A 19,278-nucleotide genomic window follows, 5' to 3' on the forward strand; every position below is an offset into this window, starting at 1 on the left:
GTGTGTCTCTACCTGGAAAGTTTGCATGCAGAAGTAGAAGCCATTGTTCTTGCATTAATAATGAACAAATAAAGTTGTTCTAAATGACCAAACCTGCCTACCGATGATGTCAAAGGTAGGCAGGTTTCTAAACTGTCCACGACCTATCAACGAAACACAGAGTGAGTAGACATAAATGGTGCCATCTTAAAATGTGTATTAGTGAGGACCAATTATATGAAGATGAGTTGAAAATGGGGTGAAGTGTTTTTTTAACCCCGTGTTTCAGTTCAGTTAGAAAACATGCATTTGAATGAAAAAGGTGGGTGGACAGTGGGCAGGCAATAAGTCAGATGGCTACAATGGACAACAACAATTTGGGGGGAAAAGCTACCCCTGCCAAACATGCATGTAGGGCTGCCACTACCAATTATTCTACTTGCGATTATTCTATTGATTACTTTTTTGATCTACAAGCTCACAACACGTCCAACGAGTTGCAAGCTTGTAGATCGGCATTTCTTTCAGCCATAAAATCGATTTTATTACAATAGAGTATTTTCTTTTATGATTGATTAATAAGCTTAATATAATCTCTTTTCCAGAAGGTGACATTCCCGTTTCCCGATCAGTTTTTCATAGCTTCATTTGATTGGCTCGGCAGCAGATATAAATTGGAAACAACCAACATCTCCATATGTGTTTCTGGTTGAAACAGTATGCTGCTGAGACAACCAAATGAAGGTATGAAAAACTGAACAGGTAACGCTAACGGGAATTCCACCTTCTGGAAAAGAGAACTACAGTCATGCACAGAGCAGATTGAATTATGAGATCAAGTCATAATGAACCCCCCCACCCCTCAGTAAACATACCTCTTCTGAGTCCTGCGGTCAGGGGGGTTTGGCCTCCCCCTTGCTAGTGGGGCATTCTTTGTAAGGCTCCTGCATGGTCTTCAGGGTTGTTGTCCCCCAAATGGCAACAGCAAGCTCCTTCATGAACAGGGAGTCCTTGGTGTTTGCTGCCACCATCTTCCAGATCTCCTTTTCGAGCCACACACCAGAGCCAATGTGGACCTGAAACAGAAGAAAACAACACATGTTTTAGAAATTAAAAAACATTTTACCATGACATTTCAGACTCATTTTTGACAAAAGCAGGCCCACTTCAAACAGAATTTACTGTAAAGAAATTACATTTTCAAGGACCCCCAAATGTGGACCCATTTAGAAAAGAGTTGGTGCCATGGACCTCCAATAGAGAAGATGTTAATTGTTGGATTACATTTAGTACAGAATTCTACAACTGTCTATACTGTAGGTGGGGAGAGTTGAAGTAATTCGTATACAGTACATTGTCATTGGATTACATTCTAGCTGGTAAAATAGTAGTGAAATTAACCTTTTCCACCCGGCATCCCTATTTTGTTCATGCCATAGGCAAAACTGTTCAAAAATAGTTCAAAAATAGCAAAACATAGCTGATCTACAAGCTCACGATGCATCATGACACGTTGCCTATTTTTGAAATGATAACGGTTTCTTATTTAGCTGGGGACACTGTGGAACCCCACTTTTAAGAACCACTGTCCTACACAGTATGTTTCTTCAATACCTTGTCACCGTTGCCGTCAAACATCCCAGGTGTCGATGCCAAATCGTCTGACTCGGGGGAAGAGGAAACGGAGGAAGTTGCAACTGAAAATGTAGAGAATCATATTTAAGCTCCTTTTGGCAGTATCACAGTACTTATATTGTACACATTGTCACCATTTTCCGTAGAACAGTATCACTGTCTAAACACACCTATGCTGTCACTGGTTTGCTTATCTGCAGCAGGGATGTCAGGCTTTGCTGCAGAGCTATATTGGGGCCCTTCCTCCAGTTTCTGTTTTGCAATCTCTAATTTGTTGCATCTTAAAGCATGAACAGGGTACGGAAAAATAAAAAATAAAAACTGAATTGATGTATGCCTTAGTAGGATACCAGTTTAATAATGAGCCTAGCATCTGTCCACTCCATTTAACATGCTTTCTATATAATGTTTTTTAACATTTGTGGTCAAGATCTAAGTAAAAAAGAACATGAGAACAAATAACCAACATATCGATATATACAAAAAGAGAAGAGCAAACTCATGCAACTGTTTCGTTAACATTAGTCATTGCTTACTTAGTTTTAAGATGCTGTAGGTCCAGCTCCAACTCTTTGGCCTTCTTCTGGGTATGACTGTACTTGACATTTCGTCGTGGATAGCTTGGGGAACAACAGCATCTCCACCGTATTCAGACGAGTCAGAGTCTAAAGGTAGTGCAAGTAATATATTTTGGATAAAACAAGATGTTTTTTGTTAGAAAGTTAAAGTGGAATAAAATGTAATTTTATGCAACCTGTATCGTAGAGTATATTAATACAATATAACTTATACAATCTGTATGTTAGAGTATGTTAATACAAATAATACAATATAACTTATATAATTGGGGTGGTTGTATTTAGTCTCCCTGCTCTTCTATTGAGACATTTAGATAGTGTCAAAGGTCATGTCTCACCTAGACACAGGATCTGACATGAATTTTGATCTGATGGTCAAGATTCAATGTATCACCTGAGCAAGCAGGCAGGCTCTATTAGCTCAATGGTAAAAGGTTACAGCACTTGCTCAGGAAACCGGGTTCAAATCCGGGGTAGAAGAGGAAAGTTACATAGTGCAGCTTTAACCCATTAAGACCTGGCGCCGATTCTAAAAATGCTCTCTAAATCCTAAAAGTTTTTTGAACATAAAAGGAAAAAGATTTGAGGTACAAATGTTCACTTTAAAACATATATATTCAAAGATTTTCAAAAATAGCAGATCTACATGCTCATAGCGCGCCACTCGGTGTCGCGCTATGAGCTTGTAGATCTGCTATTTTTGAAGCCAAAGGTCTAGCCAAAGAAATCAAAACAATTACACAGATGCGTTCCTGGTCTAAATGGGTTCAAATTTTGTATGCCCACTTCTTTGTGTCATCACTTCCAATTGTAACTTATTTATCCTGTATCCTGTATGAGTTCTGATTGGTTAAATTTGGTATTCCTGGAAATGCATTTTCGGCTTACTAAAGAGGTGGAGAGTCTGGGAGACCCCTGTTACTGAACAAGCAATGATTACTTTAACATTTAACAAAACAATATCACTTTACCTTCAAACTGTTTTCTTCTCTTTGTGGGAGGGGGGGGGGGGGCATAACACATAATGGTTCTCTCTGGGTTCCTTTTTCTCTTTTAGTAGGGCTGCAAACCATTCATTTTGGCCACTGCAGCCAAAGAAATGTGTAATAATAACACACACACACACACACACACACACACACACACACACACACACACACACACACACACACACACACACACAGACAGACAGACAGACAGACAGACAGACAGACAGACAGACAGACAAGGGAATCATTAATGTTCAGAGTTCACGGGATATTAAAACACTCTGTAGCTTCATCACTGAAAGCGTGTGTCCACACACACACACACACACACACACACACACACACACACACACACACACACACACAGACGTCATATTCTGAATTTAGTTTTGAGCGGCACACAGGCAAGCAGTAGTGGCCTATAGTATAAATTATATTGTATATTCCCACTATAATTTATTGTAATTATTGTCATAATCCCTTTATCAAGACAAATTAAATAAATGTGTAGAGTTGGGTCATGACATGAGTCACTTGTGATTGACTTCGAACACAGCAGCCTACGCACTTAATTATCAATACAGTAATAGGTAGTAGGTTATGTAGGCTAAAACGCCTACATAAATAGTATTTCTGTGTGTCAACACTCACCTAAAATGTCCGCCGCTTCTTCTTCTTTCTTTTATCTTCTCTGAAGCCGGTTTATAATTATTTTTGATGAATCCAAAGCAACGCAATTTATCTAACTTTCTATTGAAGTGAGAGCTCCAGCCTGCAGGCAGCTCGAGTCAGACAGCATTCATTCTCCCCGCGTATCTCGAGCGGTCGCGAGCATAGAGTTCAAGGGTCGCGAGCCTGCTGAGACAGTGTTGCCAGATTTTGTGAGAGAAATAAGCAGCCAGGTCTGTGAAAAAAATTCAGCCCAAAAGAAGCGACATTTGCACTTTAAACCTATTTGAAAATAGCCGATCTACAAGCTCACAGTGCGTCGCATTTGCAACATTGTGAGCTTGTAGATCTGCTATTTTCAAAAATAATAAGTGAAATATTTCACTAATATTTACAAGCAACTTTACAGAAAAACAAGCCCAAAGTCACTTATAATAAGCAGATATGGCAACACTGCTCAGGGCCCATAAAGGGCCCACTTCTCTGTAAAAACAGATGTACAAGCTCACAACACGTCAAATTGCGACAAGATGTAGATCTGTAGATCTGTTCATTTTGGTAACCATAGCAAAAAAAAAGTGTTATTTAGAATCAAACTAGCATATTATTTGCCAATTGCGAAATTAAGTAAATAAGTTTGGATGAATGTTGTCATGATAATAATAATACATTATTATTATTATTATTATTATTATTATTATTATTATTATTATTATTAAATATAATATTTATGTCACATCACAAGAAAAGGACAAGAAATGTAAAGTAAAATACAATGCAATACAATACAATACAATACAATACAATATAATACAATACAATAAAATATACTGTATATACTGGGGGGGGGGGGGGGCAATTGTAACAGAAGAAAATCTTCACAGTCTAATGGCAGGTATGATGTCTCCCCGGGATCCAAACTAGTTAAAATAGCAGATTTGCAAGCTCACAACGCTTGTAGATCTGCTATTTTCACTGCATGCTTTTTTTTTATTAATTGATGGAATTTCTTAGATTTTGTATTTATTTGTTTTTTTATTGATGAAGATTTTAGATTTTTGGGTGGGAAATGTTTTGAAATAATATAGTAATATATTTTTGTAGGAAACAAAAAAATGGATCTTTCCTCGTGATGTGTACATGACCCACAAATGGGCCCCGACCCACTGTTTTGGGAAACACACACGTGATCTAACCCAGTGGTCCTCAACCCTTTCAGGCCGAAACGTCCCAAAATAATCATATTTGAACTGGGGACCCCCCACCCTTAAAGCACTTGGAATGTAGGAGTTGATGCATTACGTTTAGTTTGACTCTATTGTGAAAATAGCAGATCTTCAAGCTCACAACGCCTCGCAAGGAAGGTGTTGTTAGCTTGTAGATCTGCTATTTTCAAAATGTTTTCTTATATTATTATTATTGTTAGACAATTTGGCCAATGTTTGACATTTTTTTATAGTATAGTTTGTTGATTACTTTTGATGCAGTAATGGTGTTTTTTTTAGGTACTAAAAAGGTCTTAAAGGTCCTTAAATTATCACTTCACTGTCATCTGGGGACCACCCCCAAATCACGTGGGGACCCCCCTGGGAGTCCCGATCCACATGTTGAGAACCACTGATCTAACCAAACTTGACCAGCTGCTAAGCTGGTCTTTGCTGGTCTGTCCAGTGTCCAGCCACCTGACCAGCTAAGTCTAGCTGGTAAGCTGGTCTTTGCTGGGCAGTCCACCCATTTGACCAGCAAAGACCAGCTACCAGCTTGGCTTTGCTGGTCAGTCCAGCAAACCATCAGTCCACCAACCAGCCTGACCAGCCTGACCAGCTTGTCCAGCCTGGTATGCCATCTAAACCAGCTTAAGACCAGCTAAGACCAGCTAATACCAGCTAAAACCAGCTAAAACCAGCAACCACCATAAGCTGGTTTGTGCTGTTTTTTTCAGCAGGGACATCCAGCCACAGTAGAGAGTCCACCCCCACCCCCACCAATCAGTGCCACAATAGCTCACACCATAGAGCCAAACCTGCTTACCAAGTTGGCTGACGAATTCTTTAGATTAGAACATAGGCAAGTACAGATGGAGCAACAACTGTTGGAGTATAGGCAAGAACAGACAGCCCCCAGGGCAAGTGCCACAAAGGAACAGGAAGAGAGTGAGCCTAAGCTCAGACAGGAGTTGGTACAGCTACGGGAACATATGGGAAAGGAGATAAGACAGCTAAAGGAAGAGCTAGCAAAGCTAAGAGAAAGACAGGAAAAGGAAATAGCAGAGACCAGGGAAAGTATGAGAAAAGACACAGAACAGCTAAGGAAAACGACAGAAAAGGAAATAGGGCAACTGAGGAGAGAGATAGAAAAGCTTAAAAGGGAAGCAAGACCAACCAGCAATCAGCAGGAAGGGTTAGAAATACCAGATAACCTTGACCAACCAGCGGTACCTCAAAGCCAAGTACTCTCCCAAGAGATCATTCAAGAAGAGGACCCACCCCAACCCTCCCCCACTGCTACACCTCCAGAAAACCGCCAGCTACAAAACCCAGAAATTGTACTCCTGACTGACTCAAATGGGAAATACATCGATGCAAGAAAGCTCTTCCCAAAGCACAGAGTTGAACACATCAGATGTCGAAACACAGCACGTGCAATGGAGTTATTGACAAGGGACCGGCTGGGCTCCCCCAGCCATATAATAATCCACACCGGCACAAACGACATATGGGCACAGGAAGACCACGAGATGGTTACATCTACCAAGGGAATGATAGAAAAAGCCACCTCAACATTCCCCAACGCAGAAGTAGTCATCTCGGCACTGCTACACAGAGGCGACGTCGAATACGACTACATCAACGCAATCAACGCACAGACTTCCAGAATCTGTGCAAGGAAGAGTAAGGTCCACTTCGCAGAACACCCAACCCTGCACAAGGGAAGCCTACACGACCAGGTACACATCCGCAAGGCTGATATCCCAACCTTTGCAAAGAGCCTGAAGGACATCGCACTCGACCGCGACTATCCTACAGACACAACACCCTACACACGCAACCACCGTGGACAATATCCTACACCCAGAGGACACCGCACTGCACACAGAGGACACTCTACTAGACGTCACCACCCCTACCAACCTAGCAGACCCTCTCCTAGACACCCCTCCGCCCCATCCAGACCCCATGCCACACAACAGGGTGGCCCACCCACACCCCTGATGCATATCCTCACTGCTCCACCCAGACCTCATCCCACACACAGCTCACCCACACCACTGATGTCCATCCCATACACTCTTCCATCAGCCTCACCACCGCCCACTCTCCCCCTCCCTCTCCAACCATACACATACGCACAGGCGGTGACCAGAGCCATCCCCAGCACACACAGCATCGAGCAGATGTTCAGGGAATTCTACACAGCATGGGCCCAGGGCAGAACCCATGGAATGTAACAACAACAATGTGAACAATGGAGTACAAATCACTCACTATATCATCCTGGAATATACAAGGTTTGAGGTCGACTGCCCTTGGCATCAAGAGCAGAACCCCAGACTTTGCCAAAGAGATTGCAAACATAGACATCATTGTTCTACAAGAGACATGGCACAGAGGGGACGGCCCCACTGGCTGTCCTACTGGCTACAGAGAACTTGTGGTACCATCTACAAAACTGGCAGGAGTCACCCAGGGAAGGGACTCTGGAGGTATGCTAATATGGTACAAATCAGAACTAATCCATGCCATTAAGCTAGTAAAAACTGGAACTTCTTCCATCTGGCTGGAATTAAACAAGGAACTTACCACAACCGAAAAAAATGTCTACCTGTGTGCCACCTACATCCCCCCAATTGAATCCCCTTACTTTACAGAGGACTTTTTCCCCACACTAGAAGAGGATATCAGCCATTTCCAGGCACACGGTCACATTTTAATTTGTGGAGACCTAAATGCCAGAACAGGACAAGGGCCTGACACCCTCAACACACAGGGAAACAAACACTTACCAGGAGGGGGACACATCAGCTCCCCAACATGTCCCCCGAGATACAATCACGACAAAACAACAAACAAACATGGGTCACAACTGCTACAGCTCTGTCGCTCACTGGGTCTGTACATCGTTAACGGTAGACTCCGAGGGGACTCCTTCGGTAGATATACATACAGCTCATCCCTGGGAAACAGCACGGTAGATTACTTTATCACGGACATAAACCTGGCATCGCTCAGAGCTTTCACAGTCAGCCCGCAAACACCCCTGTCAGACCACAACAGAACCACAGCCTATCTAAACAGATCAACACACAGACACAAAGAACAAACGCCAAACAAACTACATACTATAAGAAAACGTTACAAATGGAATGAACACAGCGCAGAAGCTTTCCAAAATGCTATTAGGCAAAAACAAGTCCAATCACAACTGGATCAGTTCCTAGAAAAAACCTTTGAAAAAAACAGTGAAAGTGTAAACAGGGCAGTAGAAGGCCTCAATCATATATTTGAACTAACAGCCTCACTAGCAAACCTAAAAGTATCAAACAGGAAAGCCAGAAAAAAATTTGAGAATGACAAATGGTACGATAACGACAGCAATAATCTCAGGAAAAAATTAAGGAAACTATCAAACCAAAAACACAGAGACCCAGACAACCACAACACACGTCTCCAATATGGGGAAACACTGAAACAATACAAGAAAACAGTAAGAGAAAAAAGAGATCAACATGTTAGAAACCAACTGCAAGATATCGAGGATTCCATACAGACAAACAGCTTCTGGGAAAACTGGAACAGACTTAATAAGCTAAAACAGGACGAACTACCCATCCAAAATGGAGATATATGGGTGAACCATTTTTCTAGCCTCTTTGGCCCAATCGAGAAGAACAAAGAGCAAAAACAAATAAAAGATAAACTACAAAACCTAGAGTCAGCCATAAAAGACTACCAGAATCCACTAGATTCCCAAATCAACCTAAAAGAACTACAAGACAAAATAAAAACACTTAAAACCAAGAAGGCCTGCGGGGCAGACGGTATTCTAAATGAAATGATAAAATTCACCGACCTCAAATTCCAAATAGCCATACTAAAACTCCTAAATATCGTGCTCAGCTCTGGGATCTTCCCCAGCACATGGAATCAAGGGCTGATAACGCCACTCCACAAAAGTGGAGACAAATATGACCCAAATAACTACCGCGGGATCTGTGTAAACAGCAACCTCGGAAAGATCCTCTGCATGATCCTCAACCACAGAATTCTAAACTTCCTCACGGAAAGCAATGTCCTGAGCAAATCACAAATTGGCTTTCTACCAAAATATCGCACAACAGACCACATTTACACTCTAAACACCCTAATTGACAACCAATTAAACAAAAACAAAAGCAAATTATTCTCCTGCTTTGTCGACTTCAAAAAAGCATTCGATTCAATTTGGCATGAGGGTCTGATGTACAAACTGTTGGAGAGTGGCATTGGGGGGGAAAACCTATGACATCATAAAATCAATGTACACTAACAACAAATGTGCAGTTAAAATAGGCGAAAAGCACACAGACTTTTTCCCCCAAAGCCGAGGAGTTAGACAGGGATGCAGCCTGAGTCCAACACTCTTCAACATATATATCAACGAATTAGCAAAAACGTTAGAACAGTCCACAGCTCCAGGCATCCCCTTGGCAAACACAGAAATCAAATGCTTACTTTTTGCAGATGACCTGCTGCTGCTGTCTCCAACCAAGGAAGGACTACAGCAGCAACTTGATCTCCTACACAAATTCTCCCAGACATGGGCCCTGACAGTGAACCTAACTAAGACTAAAATCATGATATTTCAAAAAAGATCCAGCCGCCAAAACCATCCATTTTTCCTAAATACAATCCCACTAGAACAAACAAAAAACTATACCTACCTTGGCCTAAACATCAGCAGCACAGGGAACTACAACCAAGCTGTAAAGGACCTGAGAGACAAGGCAAGAAGGGCATTCTATGCTATCAAAAGAAACATCAAAATAGACATCCCAATTAAAACCTGGCTTAAAATACTGGACTCTGTGATAGAACCAATTTCCCTCTATGGTTGTGAGATCTGGGGACCACTAGCAAACCATGACCTTGAAAAATGGGATAAACACCAAACCGAGACCCTACACACAGAATTCTGCAAATCCATTCTCCGTACCCAGCGAAAAACACCAAATAATGCATGCAGGGCAGAATTAGGACGATACCCACTAATTATCAAAATAAAAAAGAGAGCACTTAAGTTCTACAACCACCTAAAAGAAAGTGACCTAGATGCACTCCATAACAAGGCACTCACACACAGCGAAACCCTAGAGAGATGCCCCCTCAGCCAGCTGGCCCTGGAACTCCGGGCACAAACACAAACAGAGCCACGAGATAGAAAACCCATTGGACTAAACCAAATTATAAAACAGCAAAAGGAAAACTACCTGACACACTGGAAAGAAGCAACACAAAAGCAGAGTAAACTAGAATGCTATCTGGCCCTAAACAGAGAATACGCAGTGGCAGAATACCTGAGCACCGTGACTGACCCAAAACAAAGAAAAATCTTAACTAGGTACAGACTCAGTGAGCACAGTCTTGCGATCGAGAAAGGTCGTCACAGGCAGACCTGTATCCCGAGAGAAGACAGACTATGCACCCACTGCACACAAAATGAAGTGGCAACCGAGCTACACTTCCTAACCGTCTGTCCATTGTACCAAGACATCAGAGACACATACTTCCCACAGATTACAACCACACACGGAGATTTTGAAAACATGACCAATGACAAAAAACTCCCATACCTGCTGGGCGAAGTACAACAATGTGCAAACACAGCAGCAAGATTCGTGAGTTGCTGTGATAGGAAAAGGATATCAAACGGAACACAACCACCCTAAAGACTAATCATTGTGTATATTCCGGCACTATACCTGCACCCAGTGATCTTGGTACATAGAAATTGACCTATCGAAGATTCTGACTTTCAAATGTACATATTTTTTGTTTTGATTGTATTGCTGTATTGTTGTATTATGCTTTCTGCTTTGGCAATGTAAACGTATGTTTTCTCATGCCAATAAAGCCCTTTGAATTGAATTGAATTGTGTGTGTGTGTGTGTGTGTGTGTGTGTGTGTGTGTGTGTGTGTGTGTGTGTGTGTGTGTGTGTGTGTGTGTGTGTGTGTGTGTGTGTGTGTGTGTGTGTGCGTGCGTGCGTCTCTCTCTCTCTCTCTGTGTGTGTGTGTGTGTGTGTGTGTGTGTGTGTGTGTGTGTGTGTGTGTGTGTCCGGACCGGCAGGAAAAATCTGGGTTGGGAAGTGAATGTTCACCACTTCCCCAACACCGCTGAAGTGCCCTTGAGCAAGGCACTGAACCCCAACTGCTCCAGTGGAGCTGCTTAGTGGCCAACAGCATAAGACTGTGGTTGTACTAGTCAGCTCCCAGGTTTTAATGTGTCTGTCTGTCTGTCTGTCTGTCTGTCTGTGTGTTTCTATGTGCAGGGCGTTGCTGAAAATGAGCACTTGTGCTCAGCTACTACCCTGGGTAAATAAAGAACAAAAAAAAAAAAAAAAAAAAAAAAGTGTGTGTGTGTGTAGGAAGTGTTGCTCTAGACGTCTTCTCTAGGCAGTTCTGTTTGTGTCTGCCTGTTTCTACTGCCAGTTGGTGGTCACTGAGTCTGTACATAGTTAAAGTCTTCCTCAGTTTTGGATCAGTAACAGTGGTCAGGTAGTCTGCCACAGTGTATTCTCAGTTTAAGGCCAAATAGCATTCTAATTTACTTTGGGTTTTTGTTGTGTTTCTCCAATAGGTGATATCATTTTCTTGTTGCATTTTGATAATTTGGTTAGTCGATGTTGTTTGAGTTAGGGGAGGGTTGGTGAAGGTCAGTCTCAGGACCAGCTGACTGAGGGGACTCTTGCTTATGTTGTCCTCTCACTATTTTGAAGGTGCTTGTGAAATTTGAATGCTCTTTTCTGAATGTTAATTAGAAGAGGGAATTGGCCAAGTTCTGCTCTGCATGCATTGTTTGGAGTTTTTCTTTGAGTTGGCATGACAAGCATTCTTATATTGCCAAAGCATTACATACATTATGATACAAAATCTCTCCCTCTCTCTCTCTCCGACTGGTGGGATGGCGTGTTACCACGTGCAATGGCCAATGCAACACTGTCTCATTTTGTGGCAGGCTGTACATATTTTGCTATAACCTTGAACATTTATCACCTAATAAGGAGAGTGTGTGTGTGTGTGTGTGTGTGTGTGTGTGTGTGTGTGTGTGTGTCCCTCTATCTGTCTGTCTCACTCTGTGTTTCTCTCTCAACTCAACTCAAATTTTATTTATAGAGCACATTTCAATGACCGAAGCCAACCAAAGTGCTATACAACACAGCAATAGAAACAACAATGTTACAATATATACAATGAAAAAAATACAATACAAAGATAGTGACACAAAAAAAAAAAAATTGCGGCAATAAAACTATTAAAAAAGGTTCATGCTGAAAATAGTGAGGTAGGGTCAGTGATCGTGAAGTATCGGATTAGCTGTGCTCAAAGGCCAGGGGAAAGAAATGAGGACTGAGCGGTTCTTATATTAAAAGGAAGGCTATTCCAGAGCCTCGGGGCAGCCGCAGCAAAGGCTCGGTCACCTCTCTTTTGTTGTCGTGAAGACCGGGCCCATTGCAAGCTGCTTTATTCTGTCCTCTGATGATGATGGATGATGATGATGATGATGATGATGATGATGACAACAATCTAACCTCTGACTCAGACACACGATTAGACCGCCCATGGCTGCCTTTTTCCAATTGTGATACTGAATGTGCATACAGTACATAGTTGAAGAAATGAGCTGAAAGAAAATAATTCTATATGTGGACATTTGTATTCATCCATGCATCGTTTTCACTTTCAACATGGACACTTCAGTTATAGATTATACTATAAATTAAATTGTATGTCATACATAACACCGTTAGAACAACTTACAAGTGCAAAATCAGTATAAGGCATGATGAGCTCTAGTCAAGAAACATGTAATAGTCACTTAGGTAAAGTGCAAAAGACAGTGTTTCAAAGACAGTAGTTACAAAAGACAACAATGTAGTCCTTCAAAGAAAGTATATCAGGAACACAATGAACCTAGCATCTGTCTAAACAACATCAACCACCACGTAAACAATTAAGCTAGTATCTGTCTATACCAGTGTTTCTCAAACCTTTTCATTTCAAGGAGCCCCAGTTTGATAAGCATTAAAGAGTAAATGTACAATACTTTAATTTTTTGTATTTCTTTGTAAACTGCGTCATTAATCTGTGCGTAATTAAATTGTTATAACGTTTGCTCCAGGGCTGATTAATTCTACTTAACCTTTGGATTCAAGATCACCGTTTCATCTTTTTTTTTCAGGTAATTATGTCCTGGTAGTATTGATATGATGTCTAGCACCTGGTTTCAAAACGCAAAATAGAAATATACTTCATCTCATTACTGGAGTTGCTGTATATTCCAGGTCATGACTGGATGTGCTTCTCAGTCTCCAAGTCAGTGTGATTCCAGAGGATGTATAGACCTGGTGAATGAGATGGAATCAGTGAAAGGAATCTTATAGGAGGTATAGCTGCCATACTAAGCCAGTAGGAGCTTCAGGTGAAAATGTATGGGTCTCTTAGAGCTACACTATAACAGACACTGGTGGAAGAAGTACTCATATTTGTTTTTTAAGTATAAGTAGCTAGCAACATAAAAATACACTGTTACAAGTAAAAGGCCTGTTTTTTACTTGAGTAAAAGCACAAATAGTATTGGCATCTAAATATACTTACAGTACCAAAGTAAAAGTACTCAAATCTTTCCAAATTTATCGCGAAATGTTGTGAGGTTATAGATCAGCTATTTTTGAATAGCCGAAGTATAAAATAGGGGTTTGTAATATAATAATCTAATTCTGCAAAGTAACGAATGACTAAAGCAGTCAAATATTTTAGTGGAGTAAAAACTACAGTATTTTTTTTGAGTAAAGTAAAAGTGCAATAGGCCTACTTGAGTAAATGTTGTTAGTTACTATCCACCTCTGATAACAGAATGAAACACACTAGTATCATCAGGAAAATAACATTTTGGTTAAAACAAATCAGTTACAGGAGCACTACTGGTATCAGACCACAGTGCTCATGAAAGGGAACACTGTTCAAGAGAGAGGCTTTGTAGGTAAAAGGCCTTTATTAAACATGGGCTACAAACATTGAAAAACACCAACGCGTGTCGGCTTGCACCTTCTTCAGGGTGATATGATCATCAATAAAATAAATAAAAGATTATCTGATTCATTGTTGTTTAACAAAACATTATAATCCTTGTCTCAGTCCATTTATTGTCACATGTATTTGTATTAAGGATCTGTTGGTCATATAGGACACATAGACACAGAACACATAACTATCTAACTCCCCAGATCAACGTTTGACATGTGACAGCAGTTCATACTCTTTGACCATCACAAAAATCTCACTATATCATCTTTAACATTCTTCTTAGTGTATTTTACCCTCAGGTAGATCATGAACATGTCCTGTACATTTTAATTATGTAGCTTTGTTGCTTGAACACACATTTCATATTTAGCATTTTTCGTCATAGTTTTAGTCGACAAAATTAACATTGCTCCACATGCTGCTTATCATGAACGCAGAGACCCCTGTTCTACTGCGCTATGCTCTATAACAACCACAGCTGACCACCTGCATTGGAAGAGGTGAAGGTGATAGCAGACAATTCACATATCCCCAGTGGTGGAAGAAGTACAAACTTTTTTTTAAAACTCATTGAGTGCCATTGACGTGTTTCACGTGTTTTACCGCAATGGCGCAACGTGCCAATAACGCGTTTGACGTGTTTAAAAAAAATAATATATATATATCATTTGAAGATTTGCTGCTCCATTCACTTTTTGTTTAACTTATTACTGAAAAAGGCTGTATCTCCGCTCCTGAGCACTTTTTTTTTACTATGTATTTTTCAACATTATTATGTTATTTTCAAAAGGCAGACAATTAATGTCAACAAGGTCCAATAACCTCGTTGACATTTGTGAAACCACACAGTGCAACCCTCAGTGATTAGCACCCATCAGGGGATCGATTATAGTGGAGATAAAAATTCTGTGACTACTTGAAAAAGGTATAAGAAAATTGAAAAATTGCTGGCAGAGTTCGCAATTATTATTTTTATTTCATTGGCACTGAATGAGTTAAGTAAAAGTAGCAATACCACAATATAAAAATACTCTGTTGCAAGTAAAAGTCCTCCGTTAAAATTTTTACTTGAAAGTACCAAAGTAAAAAGTACACAAAAATGTTTCAAAATCTGTCACGCTTTCTCAAAAATAGCAGATCTACAAGCTCAGCTTGTAGATCAGTGTCAGCATTGTGCCTAGTGATATCAACTGTTGCCTGCACCTCGTGATATCAACTGTGGGCTGTATATTTTCATATCAACGTGTGCTGTACCCTCTGTTCTCTCTGTTGTATGTTAATGGAATGACATCAGCCTGTGAGTGTGATCTGTTCCTCTATGGTGATGCTAGTCTCTCATCAGGACAAACAAGAGGTTGAAAAAACTCTTATCCATGTGCTCCACAACATCAGCTCTTGGTTGGTGGATAACAGTACTCAATGTTCCTTAAATCAATACTCAGGTTCTTTGCAGTGTGAAGGCTCCTTTTACACGAAAGGGAAGAAGAAGTGGAAGGGTAGTTTGGCGTCCAGGGTGGGCGGGGCCCTGAAGCCTGGCACTGCCTCCGCAGACACTGGGGTGAAGGTCACCGAGGTCGTGACCTCTATGACCCAGCTGCCTCCAGAGTGCAACGCCTGAGGAACGACCAATCAGAAACGAGATCATTTACATGAACAACCAGCGAGATACAACATCTCATTCTTCAGCTTAGTTTTGTCAAAGATGGTTAATTTATGAAGATACACCATCCCGATTGGAGCCACTAGAGGCGACATGGTACACAAATCCTACAAATAGTCTCCTAAGTGGGCGCCGGGCCGCCGGCGTCTGACGGCAAATCTCGCGAACGTCCTATGTTTACTGGTGCTAGATCCCGCGAGAGTGTGTTGCTGGGACAGAGAAAGGTTGATAATAAAGTACATTTTCTCCTGATTTGTCTCACTGAAAAAAGGAATTTTGTATGAAAATCTTGGGAATATTGTGTGGCTTGTGACGATAGGGTCCAATATTTACTTCAGTGACCATGGGGCCAAAGAATAGTTCAGAAACTGTGTTCACGTTCACTCTTCCATTGAAATTAATTGACTACAACATGCTTCCGGTCTCCTAGAAAGTTACTTCATACTTTAGTCCAGAATTAGATAAAATGGTGATCTTACCAAGTCACTGGTATTAGTGTTGATGGTCTCTGTGATGCTGACAACCTGTGCTTGAGCGTTATGTAAAGATCCATACTGGGTCCACTGAACCTCCAGGTTCAGAGACAGAGGGATGCTGCAGCCCTGGGCTTCCTGAACCAATCACAACACACCACATGTTTTTTAATTTAAAAACATCAAACGGGATTATACGCAACGATTTACAAATACACAATTATACTTAAAACATTCACAAAAAGTGGGGTTCACATTTCACAAAGTATTTTCTTCACAGGTTTACCTATGTACCTACATATGCATTTCTTTTACCTTTTTTCTTCTATATATTTATTATTAATGTTCTACTAATCACAATTTTGCAAAAATGGGGGTGTCAGTGATTTTCCACATCGTTTTGTGGTCAACGCATGACTTGTCTTAACATAATGATCCTGTAAAAAAACATCAATTTAATCACAGTTTCTTCAGGGATATTGAATTTTTGGCAAACCCAAAAGTTTCTGGCTTTCCACAGACTTTCCTTCATGCAATTTACAATGACACACCATTTATCAAAATTCCTTCCCAAGCAACCATAGTCTATGTCTTCATAGCATGCAGTAGTACCAAATAGTTCCCGCTGGGGATTAACCAAATGAACCCTAGCATCCCTATTCTGGGGGTGAACATTCAGCAAAAATTGCAGATCTTCAAGCTCACTATTTTCCCTATTTCTGCATGGCACCGTCGTACAAAAAAGTATAAAATAAGAGGTTAATACAGCCAGCCTCGGCTCACCTAATCATCTTGCAAAGTCACATTTATTCTCTGTAGTACGCTGGTGTCGCTTGCCGAAAAGACCTGATCTTGTTGGCAAGCGACGCTGTGTAAATAAAGCTCACCGTGGGCTTGTATGTGTAACTGATGGGGAGCCAGTCCAGGGGGCTGTTGGCTGCAGAATTCCCAAACGAGGAGACATACTGAGGGAAGCTTTGTCCTCTCAGAACATCCAGAAGAACCTGGGACACCCAGGAGCAGTTTGCTGCCTCCTCCAGGCTGCAGTGTAGACACATACAGATGTATGTCGGTTACTGTCTCACATACCGTATGACGTATGTTATGTAGATAGAAATGTGCTGTTTGCTTGCCCGCAAATGTACAAAATGTTATTTTTATTTTTTTATGATTTTTATTCAGCATTAGTTTCAGAATGTAGTAAACGTGGTTACAGGTACAATAAGACTCATGCCTTTTTCTTTTTTTTCTTACGTACAGGAACAGACATTACAATACAATTCACATAACGTTTAACACTCAGCTGGTTCAGAGTACAAGGCTGGTTCAGTTCGACACAACATTCAATGTTCCCCATACCCTCCCTCCCTCCCTCATGGGTCTTTAGTCACCGTTCATTTCACCACTTGGAAAAAAGAAAGAAAAAAATCAGCAAAGTCCACAACATGCTCTAGAGGGGAAAAAAAAAAAATTATAATAATAAAAAAAAAGGAACATAATCTAAGAATGCTCCTTTCCCCTTTTTCTCTCCCTCTCCCCTCCTCCCCAACAGAGAACAAAATAGACGAAGGTAGGAAGACAGAGTGACGGCGTGAAGGACAGGTGGGGGGGGGGGGGGTCTCCAGATCAGTGGAGGGGTTTTGTCACAGGCAACCCTATGTGGCATCAGGGAGTCTTGTCAGATTAGTAAGATAGGTTATTATGGTACCCCAGGCGGACATAAATCCACCTGGTGATCCTCTTAAGTCAAATTTAATTTTCTCTAGTTTCAGGAATAACATTACATCTTTCAGCCATAGATCTGGTTTCGGGGCACATGGAGATTTCCACTCTAGGAGGATTTTCCTCCGTGCCAGCAGTGTAAGAAAGGCAATACCATTCTGTGTTAATTTATTAGAGGTCAGATCTTTGGGCAGGACCCCAAAGATAGCAGTTACAGAGCTAGGCTGTAAGCTAATGTTAAACATTTGTGATAAGTGTCTAAATATGGTAACCCAATAACTCTCCAGTCGAGGACAAGACCAAAACATATGGGTTAAATTTGCCGGGGATGTATGGCATCTATCACAGCTGTCATCCACAGTAGGGTATATTCTAGACAGTTTGGCTTTGCTATAATGAGAGCGGTGTAAGACTTTGAGTTGTATCAAGCTAAGTCGAGCACACGAGGTACTGCCATTCACTCGGATCTGAGCTTGGTTCCAGATATCGTCTGTGATGGATTCCCCAAGTTCCCCCTCCCACCCTGCTTTGATTCCATCCAGAGAGGTGACCCTTAAAGAGGATATAATGTTATAAATAGAAGACATGAGGCCCTTTACCTGCCTGGGAGCATCCAAGATAGACTCCACCCCTGATCTGGCCGGAATATTAGGGAATGAAGGATTATATGTTCTGACAAAGTTGCGAATTTGAAAATATCTAAACAGGTGAGAATTTGGGAGTTCGTATTTAGTTGCCAATTCCCCGAAGTTAGCAAAAATTCCATCAATGTATAAATCCTTTAGTTTGGAGAGACCCAGCCTATGCCACATAGAGTAACCTGGGTCTGTCTTTGCCGGGGCAAATAGGTGGTTGTTTTTTATAGGGCTATAGAGGGATATTTCACGGAGGCCAAAGAAGGTTCTGAATTGGGACCATATCCGCAGTGTGCTTAAAACAATAGGATTGGAAGATTGCTGATTAGGAGAAATAGGCAATTTAGTGGTGATTAAGGCCAATAAAGATGTATTGGGACAGGAATTTGCTTCAATTTGACACCAGTCCAGATCAGGGTTGTGGGCCCAACAAGTGATTTTAGAAATGTTAGCAGCCCAATAATAATACTTCAAATTAGGCAGGGCAAGGCCACCGTCATCTCTGTTTCTCTGTAGGTATTCCTTCTTTAATCTTGGAGTTTTACCTCCCCATATAAAGGATGAGAGTAATGTATCAAGTTTACAAAAAAAGGATCTGGGGATAAAAACCGGCAGAGCTTGAAATAAATACAGAAAACGGGGCAGAACATTCATCTTA

At 41.1% G+C, this 19,278-nt stretch overlaps 1 protein-coding gene and 1 long non-coding RNA gene across 2 annotated transcripts in view; both read right to left on the reverse strand.

Moving 5' to 3' along the window:
• Positions 1–3,974, reverse strand: part of LOC308081675 (uncharacterized protein) — a 4,560-nt gene extending 586 nt beyond the window's left edge. Inside the window, exons 1-5 of the mRNA XM_080423265.1 lie at positions 3,833–3,974; positions 3,164–3,277; positions 2,151–2,279; positions 1,594–1,676; positions 855–1,055 (exon numbers count right to left, since the gene is read on the reverse strand). Coding sequence (XP_080279391.1) covers positions 873–1,055; positions 1,594–1,676; positions 2,151–2,279; positions 3,164–3,215 — 447 coding nt within the window. The 5' untranslated portion in view covers positions 3,216–3,277; positions 3,833–3,974 and the 3' untranslated portion in view covers positions 855–872. The remainder of the gene's footprint in view (positions 1–854; positions 1,056–1,593; positions 1,677–2,150; positions 2,280–3,163; positions 3,278–3,832) is intronic.
• A 10,788-nt stretch (positions 3,975–14,762) lies between these two features.
• Positions 14,763–17,300, reverse strand: LOC308082499. Its single transcript, XR_013932930.1, has 3 exons — positions 17,151–17,300; positions 16,270–16,401; positions 14,763–15,744 (listed from the first exon to the last, which is right to left on the reverse strand). It is a non-coding gene; the product is annotated as an uncharacterized lncRNA (long non-coding RNA).
• Positions 17,301–19,278: the final 1,978 nt, after the last annotated feature.

Source organism: Gymnoscopelus braueri (assembly GCF_963280865.1).
Source record: "Gymnoscopelus braueri genome assembly, chromosome: 3".
Lineage (NCBI taxonomy): Eukaryota > Metazoa > Chordata > Actinopteri > Myctophiformes > Myctophidae > Gymnoscopelus > Gymnoscopelus braueri.